Below are 12,431 nucleotides of genomic sequence, written 5' to 3' on the forward strand. Positions count from 1 at the left end.
GGGGATCGAAACCATGCCCTACTGCATACCAAGACAAGGATGATAGCCGCACAAAAAAAACACAGCAAAGGGGTGGGGTCCGAGCACGACTCGAGTCGATGTGGAGACTTCCCATTTTACTATCAGTGACAAGGTCTGGTCAACGCAGTCATTCATTGTGAACGTCACCTTCTCATTACCACAAAAAAGTGATATAAACAAGTGAAAACCACGCAGATTAAAAATAAGCTCCAAGGTCCAACTACAGTATAAAATACATTCAGTAAATCCACTGCAAGAAAGATACACGTGACACTTTGATTACAAAAAAAACGCCCAAGAATCCAAAAGCTTAATAATTGCTATGATAAAAAAAACCACGCACAAAAGGACTTTAGCGCATCACGTTGTTAAGAGGGACACTGATGGACACAACTCGGGATGGAATGGCAGCCAAGAATATGAGGCATGTGAAGGAATGCGGTGATGGCATGCCTGTGAGATGAATTCGGGACACGTCGGCTGCGTTGCGAGCACAGTGAGACTTGCGTCAGTCGCTCAATGTTTGGGCTAGGTCTCGGAGTCGTCACCTGTCAACATTTGTCGTCAAGTCCCTCCGCCGCCTGACCGAGCCAATCAGATTAATTGCCGCACGTACAAAGTGTTCAACGACGCGCGAATGATTATTGTTTCACAGCTCACCGGTGAGTTAAAGAACAAATCTCGCAAACAAAACTTAGCAGCAATTAGATAGGCGACCTTTCATTTGAAACTGCGTCAACCATCATCAGGCAAGATCTAGGAAATTAGAATCACCATACCACCTAAACTAAAACTATTTGTTATTTTACCGGGTAAAACCCACAGAGCTGTACAGCTCTTTTTCAGAAGTGACCTGGTCACAAATGATAGCTCAACAAAGTGGCTTATTACGTGGACAATTATAGCAGCAAAAATCTCTAAAAGCATGTTCTTAGGTTTTTTCGGTAAAGTCACGTAGGCAACACAAGCTTCCGTCTTCAGGTGGAACTGTCACAGCCACGACAGCTGTATCAAGTAAATGAGAGATTACAAGAGCTACCACTCCATATATATAATGGTTGGAGAGGGGGAAGGGCCAAGTACGGCACACTTTTTTATTAATATGGTAAGGTGAGGCTTAAGAGGCTGAGCCTTTGTTATGGAGAGGTACGGTTTGTGACTAAGCCTGGCCTACATAACAATAGTGTGAAAAAAGAAACAAACTAAACATGGTAAAACAACTATGGGAACCTCATTTGCCAGTAAAAATTATGATAATTGGTTTTTTTACCCTTCTATCTGGCAACAAAACTGACACCTTTTTACAAGGAGTCATGTTTGCATAGACCGCAATACCTGCAGTCATAATACAAACAAAAGACAACTCTGATAATGTGCACTGTCCTTGAAGTTGATTGGTCCACACCCGAGACAGCTTTCCTTAGAGCCTAGTCTCACATGGGTTGGACCAGATGACGCCTTTTTGGTCCAACCCATGTGAGACTAGGCTCTTAGCTCTAGCTGTCTCGGGTGTGGACCAATCAACTTCAAGGACTTGATACAGCTGTCGTGGCTGTGACGGTTCCACCTGTAGACGGAAGCTTGTGTTGCCTCCGAAACGTCGTGATTTTTATTTTATTTTACTTTTATTAATTTTAATGTTTTACCTACGTGACTTTACCGAAAAAACCTAAGAATATGAATCCTTGCAGTCACGAAAGCTTCAAATCTATAATCTAAAAGCATGTTTGTAACTGCGGAGAGAAAAAACCAGAGGACACGGAGAAATATCCACACGACCACAGCGAGAACATGCAGACTCCAAATGTCCAGGTGTCAAAGTCGTGATCGTCATTTCCTTAATTTAATTTAATTTTATAAAACTAGAATACATTTATTTAAGAAGCCGGGTCTGGTGACGCGGTTCATTTTTGCCTTCCTGAATCGTGTCCCGATGTCTGACGTAGTCTCAAACGAAATGTCGCACATAATCACATCTGGGGAGCTGAAACTATAACTGGCCCCTTGTTAAACGCTTGTAACTGTACTCGTGAAAATACATGTCTTCGGCTTTGACGGGTGACGAAGTGATTCTGAGTAACAAGTTATGCCATCATGAATCATGACATTGGCTCCAAAAACCTACGTGTCAAACACAACTTCGGTTTGGCAGGGGTTGGAAGTCTGATTACATAACTCATTTGGCTGCCACTAAGATGATCCATCTCATGCCTTCATCCGATTGCGGCCAGGCGTCGACTCAGTAGGTGGCAAGTATATTGTTAATCCAGGAAATGAAGCGAGAAACATCCGTGTAGATTCCAAAGTAGCGGGGTCGGGCGCATCCAAGGCCCCACGACACCAATCCCTTGAGCTTTTTGCTGCATATGAGGGGGCCGCCAGAGTCACCCTGCACACGCGCACACGCGTACACGCGAACACCAAAGACAAAGAACCCCTGTGTAACCTAAACAGATTGTTGGGGCAAGTGCTGTTAGCGAGTAGCACCTATGAAGGCCGGCACGGCACACGAGGGGGTGGGTGGCCAGCACCACACCCGGCCGCCTTTGTCCCCTCAGTAACGATGTTTACCCACCACACCAGGAATTCATTTGAGACTAAGTCAACCTAGGGGAGACCCAGGACGGGTTCAGATAATCGTCACTGGTGTTGGCCGTGAGCGAGAATCGAACTCGTGCCGTCGGGTTCGTAGCGCAGCGCGCTAACCGCTACACCACCGCTCCTTACACACACACAGGAATTGATCAGTCTGCCGAGTGATTTTGATCATCTTCTTGGTTCTTTCGGTAAAGTCACATACAATGGAAATAATAAAATAATAAAATAAAACTTAATACAATAATTCTCACGACGTTTCGGCTGCTTGCGTTGTGGCCGAAACGTCGTGAGAATTATTTTATTATGTTTTATTTTATTATTTTATTATTTCCATTCTACGTGACTTTACCGAAAGAACCAATAAGACGAATCCCTGCAGTCACGAAAGCTTTAAATCGAAATTTGATTTTGATCATTTCCCATTGTGCCACTTGACTTTGTCAGTTTATTCACGAAGAATGTCTCGTCTGAACATCATCCGAGCAAGGGGCATCACGGCGTAATGTGGAGTCAGGAGCGGACCACCTCTGGTCCACGACATCACAGACTTAGCCGAGCCTGCAGTGACTGGCCCGTGTATGTGTGCTGCGTCAACTGAACGCCGTCTTTCCCATACCTCCGATTAGCACGGTTGGCTACGTACGGTGCAAAAGAATGTCAACATATATACACACGTACATTAAACTGCTCAGGATTTCATAAAAGGGCCTTGGAACTTAGTAAAATGATGATATTCTTTTACCTCCCCCCTCTCCTCTTGATTCCTTCTTTAGTAAGTCTCCTGGTCAACGACTCACCCGGCAGGCATCCTTCCCTCCTTGGTCAAAGCCAGCGCACAGCATGTTGACTGTGATCAATCCGCGGTAGTACAGCGTGCTGTTGCAGAGCGCATTGCTCACAATGGGCACAGTGACGGCTCTGAGAACGTCCGAACCCTGCAGAAGAAACAAACAAACAAACCGAGCACGTACACACACGCACACACTACATACTGGGCTCCATTCATGGCGTGAATTCTTATGCCATTTGGTCATGTTTGCAACACAAATCTGGCTGTCGCCTGATGAAGCTACTTGTAATTACTGGCGAAACGTCGTACTCAGATTGTAAATGTTGTGGATTTTCTCTCCAACTCACCGGTGTGCTGTACTAGTAACGAATTGGCACGTTCTGTTTACGTGACAAAACTTTCTAATTGGTTGTGTCGGGTGGTGGCGGGTTTAACGACATATTTATATTTACGCGATCTAACCCCAAAAATACCCCTGTGTTATAGAGGAAGACCAGATTGGACGTCTCAAGTCACTGGTGCTCGTCGCAGCTGGGATTGAGCACAGCATTCCGGGATGATAGCACGGCGCAGGAATCACTCAATCACTGCTTTCACCCCACTCAAATGCACATGGAAAATCCAATTACGCATCGGAAATATCCTTTTCGCAAATATGAAACTAAATTCTCAGTTGAACGTTTACTTTGGAGGAGATTAATACGTTCTCCATTGCCGGCCAAGTTATCCTGATGCGCTGAAAGATTGTTGGCCCAGACACCGCGGTAATTAAAGTGAAGATCCGCGCACTCTGACTCACCAACAGGCCGTGTATCACCACCACCAGCGCCATTTGACGGATGACGCCCAGATACCCAAAGCTGGCACCAACTTTCTTTGGCGGCGCGACTGCGGTTCACTCTACTGGCCGAAGTTCCACACTTAACACAGCCCTCCACTAAGTTTGATGTCCTCACGTTTGTGTTGACGTGAGTGGCGATATGTTAATTACCTCGCCTGGTATGCAGGAGGTCGTGGGTTCTATCCCGACCCTGATTCCTGTATATTTGAAGGTTTGCATGTCTCTCTACCCGTGGTCGTGTGGATTTATTTTCGGGTCCTCCGGTTTGTCCCTCCATATTTAGAAACACGCATTTAGAGTATATGGCTGCTCTACATTTCCACGTTATAAGCCACTCGATCTATCATTTGTGGCCATGTCGCTTCTGAAAAAGAGCTCCATAGCTCAGTGGGCCTTACCTGGTAAAATAAACTAAAATAGTTTTTTTATTGTTGCCATCAGTGGATTGTATTCAGTGTTGGTTCCTTCTTAACGTGATTATAGACTGCGGTGGTTTTAGTGTTCGCTTCAAAATGAGCCCTTAATGACCTCACATCTGCTGAGCCCTGACTCTAGGGCTAAGCAGAAGTGAGACTCTGGGTCGCCATGACCATCGCTGTTTCCAAGTGTGCACATCAACATTGAAATGCATAGTTCAAAGAGCAAATAAAATCCATGTAAAAGCTACCTGGATTATATAAAATCGCACTCGTAAGAGTTCCAAAATCCCACATGGGAACGGAACATTTTTGATTATTGAAATAATAAATCAAGTATGATGAGGGTAAAATGTAATTCACAGGGAAACTATAGCTGACAATTTATGTGCATGCAGATCAGCTAAAGAGTGAACGTTCTCTTATTCCCACGGACAAGCGGAGTTCTATTGAGAACGTATCCCGTAATATGGTCCACGCTTGACAAATTTGAAATATCACCCACAAAAGACTCAACCGGAATCTACAAAGCAATCATCGGCCCCCGACTGCGAAAACTCGACAGGGCCTTCCTCAAAGAGTGTCATGGGAATGAGTGCGGCTTTCCTGGGTGAACAAGTCTCATACGAACAAAAAACAAACATAACAATAATCTCCAATTCATCCACGGATCCGAGGAGTTATTTTCATGCCTAGGCCTGGCTAAAGCGCTCTGACCAATAGTGCCGCCCACATCAGCGCGCGGACACCGATGGGGGTTCGCCTCGTAATTGGCGCGTTGCGCGACAGTTTCCGCGCACCCAAACCGCGAGTCATTCACACCTTGTTGCTGGTTTCCTGGAGGGTGCCCCAGCCCGACACGTTGCACAGCGTTCCAGGCGGTAGGGCGCTCGTCTGCAGGGCCACCAATTGGACGTTCGCGTTGAGGGCGACGTTGGTTGAGAGCTGCGGGGGCCAAGGGGCGAGATGGGTGGTGACGCGACTACGTCCGGCGGCGGTGAACGAGCACGGCAGCGCGTGACGCATTTGGAAGTTTCGCGTGCGTGGTACGCTCATTCGGCTGGCTAGCTTTAAGCGCAAGTGTGTTGTTGCGTTTCAGCAGGCGTAGAACTTGCAAGGGTGGCCCGGGTTTACGCTGGATGATGGTTGCTTTCCCTCGGCGGTTTGCGCAGAGAGGGAAGACCGCTCGTAATCGCTCCGAGATGCACGAGGCATTGACTACGGAGAGAGGCCAACGTCGCGTATAAGCGATGTTTGCAATGGTCAATGGCAATAGTTGGGGATTGAATGGAAAATGAAGTTCAAAAATCAAACGTAGATTTAAAACTAATTTCTGTCAAACTGCTTGTTATTGTCAGTTTAACACGTAGTAGGCTTTCGCGATCAATATGATTAATAATAAAGGTTTTTGGGTGAGATCGCGTCAGTATAAATGTGTCGTTTAACCCGCCACTACCCGACACAGCCAATTAGTAAGGGATTTGTCACGTAAACAAAACGCCAATTAGTTTACTACTTCAGCCCACCAGCGTGTTGGAGAGCAAATCCGCAACATTTACAATTTGAGAACTGATGCATTTGAGTACTCAAATTTGTGTCGGGTGGTGGAGGGTTACGACACATTTATACTGACGTGATCTAACCCAAACACCTTTATTATGCTGTTATTGTGTTTAGTTTGTTGTCCTTTTCCCGCACCTCCGATCAGCAAGGTTGGCTACGTACGGTGCGAAAGAAGTTCAACAAACATACATATAACTTATTCTTGTTTTTTTCGGTAAAGTCACGTAGAAGGGAAATACAAAAATAATTAAAAGTGTATTTTTTTTATTACAATAATAATTACAATTTCATTTTTATTATTAAAATAATATTTTTTTTTATTTTGTCTTATTTTATTATTTCCCTTCTACGTGACATTACCTACCGAAAGAACCAAGAATATGAATCCCTGCAGTCACGAAAGCTTTAAATCGAAACACATAACAACTTACACGGTCAAACACAAATGCACATAATTTTTTGTTATAATCCATAATTGGTGCATTTTCGGAAAACGAAGCATTTCCCGCGGGGAGTTTCCCACTCGTCTCGCGAACGCTCCAAAGCAGTGGATCGACCGGGGCTGAACAGATGCGTTACAACTGAGCGCTAACCACGAGCTCGTTCTCACAACATTCCCGCTGCGCAGAGACACACGCGACGGGGAGCGAGGCTGCCCACGCCGCTCGTCCCCGTGCACCGCACCTTCACGAGCATGACGTCGTTGTCGTTGGTGACGTTGTTGAACTTCTCGTGGCGGACAACGCGCGACACCGAGAAGGTCCTCTCCGTGCCTTCCGCCTTGGACATCGAGTGGTCTCCCAAGACGACCTTCAGATTCTGTGCGCTGGGAATCCGCGCGCGAGTCGATTCGTCGTATACTCAACGCGTGCAATGGCTTCACCACGTCTCAGCACCACCAAGAGTGCAGTTTGCTCTCCTGCGTGTTGTTTTCACGACTTCAATTGGATATAACGCGACGGACGTATCGGGCAACACGTTGTTTTTTGGTTTATATAACGCGGATGCGAATTGGATATAACGCGATTGAGTGAATGGAACTACGTCGCGCGAGTCGGACTAAGCGGTCGTTACGGCTGCCTCGGCGTAGCATCGCACAAGGCAGTGGGATGCTGCTGGATGATTCTAGATGCCACCCACGCGCCCTCAGTCCTTGTTCAGCCTTTGTACGCGTCTCACGTGTTGTCACGGACTGTGCTTTACCCCCTATATTGTTTATTATAAAGCGATTTTTTCAATAACGCAACTCCCGCGTTATAGGAGAACAGACTACGTGGCTATGCTGCAATACTCGCACATTTATTTGCGTACCCAGGGAGGCCTCTCTGAGGCACAGAGGGATCGTTCGTTGAAATGTTTATACACAAGGCCACTCACGTGTCTTTGGCATTTGGCAGGAAACCGGAGCACACAAAGACAAGCCATGCACACGAGGGCGCGACACTCTAAAGGTGCACAGAGATAGGTTTCACAGCCGATTTGCTGTACTGCTTTCACCTAACAAGTGACAGTTCATCCTGGTATATGTTGGCATTCGTGATATAATGGGTGGCGCCGTGGTAATGACTGCACTTGCGGTCTCATCTCAGCTACTCAAGCTCAGTTGCTGACGATGCTCATCAGCGACGTTCCGTGTGTGTGACGTGGCTGGTAAAAATCGTGACACAATAATGGTGACGTTGGATTATTAGCACTCGCTCGTCATTCCTTGTGCGACTGTGCGTACGCATGGCGCATCGCCTGCAGGTTAGGTCTGAAGAGATGCTCACGAGCTGCGCTTTCCTCTCTAGTTCTATATCTGGGGAGGCAGGTGTAGTCCTGGCCACGCTTGTCTCTCATACACTGCACAACGGGTAGGAGCGCTGGCGAGGATTGGCAGTGAATTCATTTTCGTTTGTCTCTGCTTGTGTGTGTGTGCACCCTCAATTCCCGCTCACGGCCACCAACACCAAGCGACGATGATCTGAACCCGTCCCGGGCCTCCCCTAGGCCGACTCAGCCTCGAATGAGTACCTGGTGCGATGTGTAGTAAACATTGTCACTAGGGAGATAAAGGCGGCCGAGTGTGGTGCTGCTCACCCACATCCGCGGTTGCGAGATGCCAACTACCTCGCCTGGTATACAGGAGGTCGTGGTGTTCGATCCCGACCCTGACGCCTGCTGCTGTATATTTGGAGTTTACGTGGATTTTTTTCCTCCGGGCCCTCCGGTTTCCCCCTCCACATTTAGAAACAAAATGCGTTTAGAGTATGTGGCTGCTATACATTTTCACATGATAGGCCACTTGGTTGAGCTATAATGTGTGTAAATATCGCCACTAGGGAGACAAAGGCGGCCGGGCGTGGCGCTGGCCACCTACCCCCGCGTGTGCCGTGCCGGCCTTCATAGATGCTCGCTAACTAACAGCGCTTGCCCCAACAGTCTGTTAGGGCTACACGGCCCTCAGAACCCCGATTTTGCAGCCGTTGCACGAGAAGCGACGCACGCTTTGTAGCAGTGCGCGGAGGTGATGACCCAGTTGGTCCGGATGAGGGCCGCCCCGCAGATGTGCACCCCGTTGTAGCGCAGCGAGGCCTGCGACGGGATGGCGTGCGGCGCCACTTCAGAGCCGCCCACGATGAGCGTCGAGGGGAGCGTCGCTGCCGCCAGACGCCCTGGAACGCGCAGCGCGAGTTCATCGCCGTTACGACGACGTCCGCCGGACGCGCAAACAAAAAAGACGAAGACTCAACACGTTCCGTACAATAACGCCGTGTGTGGCCTTAACAGGAGGAAAGGTGGAAAGTAAGAGAAAGAGAGAAAGTGGATCATAAACTTTGGAGGCTGCACCACACACATCATGGCATCACCAATGAATTTGGTAAATTTTGACATCGCCCGATTAAATGCTCTTGAAAGTAACTTTGTTGCATTATTCGAAATGGTTGCGCAACCTCGCGTGTGACGCAGATCAGGCGCCTTGCTTCTGTCGTGAAATAGTTGCTGGGCGATGGAACTCAATGATGGGCCAGTTCATCTACGAATACAATGGAAGCTGGGAGTCGCGAGCCTGTCCTCCTGCATCACCGGGGCAGCCTGGCCCAGAGAGCCTGGCCGAGCATCTAGGTCGGTGGTTCTCGACCGGGTGGGTAATGCGGACCCCTGGGGGGGTACGTGGCAATGTTCCAGGGGGTGCGCGAGGTGATTCATAAATGCGTGAAATTTATGTCATACATCAGAGACATTGATGAATAATCATGTATGAATCTGCCAATATACAATAACTACGATAAAAAATGTAAATCCATATTGTATAAAATACCTTTCTAAACTCATTGATCGTAAACCATGCGGCACATTACGTCACGCATGCAGAGCGCCCGGTGAATGTTTCTTTTTTTTATTCGCTTGCAGTTGCTAGCTAGTTAGGATACCTCACAAAATGGACAACTGGTTGAAATATTGATGTTCATTATTCTCACATTTATTTCTCAGAACCATGTTGGGTCAGGCAAGGGGGTGGGGGTAACTCGGTTGAAACTAAATTAAACAAGGGGGGGGGGGGGTAGAGTCGTCAACAATGGTTGAGAATAACCATCGTCTGGGCAATGGAAGGTGCCAGCAATGTGTACAGTGCTTCAACATTTTGTCTCCTAGAATGAAAGAATTCTCATTATTCCTTCGTAGAACAATTGCGCTAGGAATTTTCTGGGGTTTTTTTTCCCTCGATAACCTCCATTGAATTAATGCAACATTTTCGTAATGTATGACATTCTATTTACATTGGGCTATTTTTCAACGCAATCTCCATCCTCTTCTATGCACGTGCTCTAACGTGGAACCAGAGCCAGCAGTCAATCACCGTGAAAGGATTAATCAGCGTCGGGTAACCATTTGCAAACGGCATCCTGGATGTAATTCCTTTAAAATGCTGCCCTTATGTCAGCTGCCCGACAAAGTGCTGAGCAGATAAAATCTGAGTGCCAGATCTGGGCCGTACGGTGGCTGGAGCCCCACAGTCCACCAAACTGTCCGAGGTCACCAAATACGACCCCGTTGAGAACTTGAATTGCTCGCCACGTCTGATTGACTTGCGGACATTTATTTTGAAGTAATTGGTGAACATTTTGGACGAGTTTACATTTTGCACCCAAAGTAATCATTTACAGCCTCCTTTGTCAATCCACTGCCTCCCAACACTTTGCAAGTCATGAGGCGCATTTGACCATCCTTCCCCATGCGGGTCAGGGCAAGTGATTGAAGGCGAGGGGCTCTGTATTGGTTCAGATAACACGCACCACCGATGCTAGCCGTGGTCGGGAATTGAACTAAGGTAGCCGGATTCACAGCACACTGTGCAAAGTGCTGTGCCACTCAGCGTCACCAATACCCACCCGTTGTCTAGAATGTTGTCATATGAGCTTATCTGACACAAATTAAATTTTTACTTTATAAAATTACTATAGTCCCACGCAGTTTGAACAAAAAAAGTATTCATCATTAATATTATTCACTGACCCCCAAAGTATAAATTGCACGGTTGGAATTGGTATCACTCAAAAGCTCAGTCAGCTCTATGCAGCATGCATGTGTAGTGTCAACGATTCAAAGACAAAGTTTCTAGGAGGCACTTTCTTAATTATCAACTTCCACGGTCTCGTCCGCACACTCTCCACAGTAGCTCAGTCTCGCCTGTACACAACACTAGCCGTCTAAGATCGACGGCCTTGACTGAGATAGCCAACTACTGTCCTTCCTAACGTAATATCTAGCGGAGACGTTTAGCAATGACGGCGGCGAAACGACAGCAAGGACGAGACGAGTCCACTCCCAGAACCGGCAGCCTCGAGCCCCCGCTCTCAGGCCCTTTTATGCTCCCAGCACGGCCTGGCTCTGCCCTGACCGTGCTTCCCTTCTAGAACCCACCAGCAGGTTCCAGGGGCCTCCAGATGGGGTCCTCCGTGACCCTTACCCTCGTTCCTCCGCTCTGCCAACACAGCCGTGCTCACGCTCACCGGCGTGTGGAATGTCTGTCCACCGCAGTTGCCGCTGCTGTCCACCAGCCGGCGCTATTACACTACAAATTTATTTGGCTCCCAGTCTGCCCCACAAAGACCGCTGGATGAAAGCAACTCACTTAACAACACGAGGTCAGAAAAGGAAATCTATGAGCATTGCCGAGTGCTGTGATTTGGAACTCTGCTGTGCTGTTCATCGCAATGCCGTGGGTGCTCTAATAGTGATGCTTGCTTGAGGAAGAAATCCAAAGCAGTGTTTTTGTCAGAACCAACGTTGGGTTCTGTTGGTCAAGATGTTACTAATCATCTGGTAGTCGTCTCTGATGATCTTCCCATGTAATGCTTTGTTTGCATGAGAGACTGATCACTTAAATATTTTGTTTAATTTCTCAAAGCAGTCATTTATTTAATTTGAGGAACTGATTGAATGACGCGCGAACATCTGTTACTGGTATATCATTGGACTCTGTTTGATATTTTCTTAGGACTGGTTCTGTCAGCTCTTATATGCTCTGTTCTTTTATTTGGTGACTTTATGGACGAAGGGACTTTTTTATATGGTCAAATAAAATACTGTTCTGTAAACAAAACCTTAAACATTTCCTGTACCATATTTAAAATAAAACAAACACTTAAACATAGAAAACTATGAATTACTGCATTGTGAAATAACATTTGTGTTTAACAGAAACATAAAAAATATATTTGTAATTTCCGATATAACTAGCACATCTTTGACACGTTACATTACGTGAATATTAATATTTTCTTTTCTTTGACAGCATAATTTCTCAATTTTTTTTGCAAAGGGTGCTAAATGTTGTTGCTATACAGCATCAGCCTGACTGGGTAAACGATCAATAATGTTATACTTACCCATGACTGCAGCAATGCAGGCTAGCACGAGAATACCCTTCATGTTGGGCGATTCGGACCGCAGGCCTCTGCAGACGTCTTTCTGTCAGATGCTTTACCCAGGACCACCTGGAGGAAGAGCGATGCTGGTGCCAATGTCAGCTTTTATGCAGCTCTCGTTGAGTCACGTAATGCAAGCTCTAACTCTAATACGCATCAGGATTATGGGTGGAAATGCCATTTGGGACGTGAGGGCTTATTCATAGCAAAGAGCCTTGATTGTTCGTAGCTGTCAGTCTGAATGCCAAGGTGTGGTATTGTCTGCAGTGCTGATGGCAAAAGCTTGCCTG

The 12,431-nt window shown here is 46.9% G+C and overlaps 1 protein-coding gene across 1 annotated transcript; it reads right to left on the reverse strand.

The window, feature by feature from the left end:
- Positions 1–1,628: 1,628 nt before the first annotated feature.
- On the reverse strand, positions 1,629–12,106 carry LOC144722827 (trypsin-like). Its single transcript, XM_078601274.1, has 6 exons — positions 12,103–12,106; positions 8,715–8,883; positions 6,914–7,055; positions 5,489–5,611; positions 3,417–3,554; positions 1,629–2,410 (listed from the first exon to the last, which is right to left on the reverse strand). Exons 1-6 carry the CDS (start codon positions 12,104–12,106, stop codon positions 2,261–2,263), a joined length of 726 nt encoding a protein of 241 aa, XP_078457400.1. The 3' UTR covers positions 1,629–2,260.
- Between the last annotated feature and the right edge of the window lie 325 nt (positions 12,107–12,431).

This window comes from Lampetra planeri, chromosome 15 (assembly GCF_965212315.1).
Source record: "Lampetra planeri chromosome 15, kcLamPlan1.2.h2, whole genome shotgun sequence".
NCBI classification, from domain to species: Eukaryota; Metazoa; Chordata; class Hyperoartia; order Petromyzontiformes; family Petromyzontidae; genus Lampetra; species Lampetra planeri.

Excerpts from the sequence above, each read along its gene's own strand:
- LOC144722827 (XM_078601274.1), bottom strand. Across the intron at positions 5,612-6,913 it reads ACGACGTCATGCTCGTGAAG|CTCTCAACCAACGTCGCCCT; the intron begins GTGCGGTGCACG and ends TGGCCCCCGCAG. Across the intron at positions 3,555-5,488 it reads TCCAGGAAACCAGCAACAAG|GGTTCGGACGTTCTCAGAGC; the intron begins GTGTGAATGACT and ends TTTCTTCTGCAG.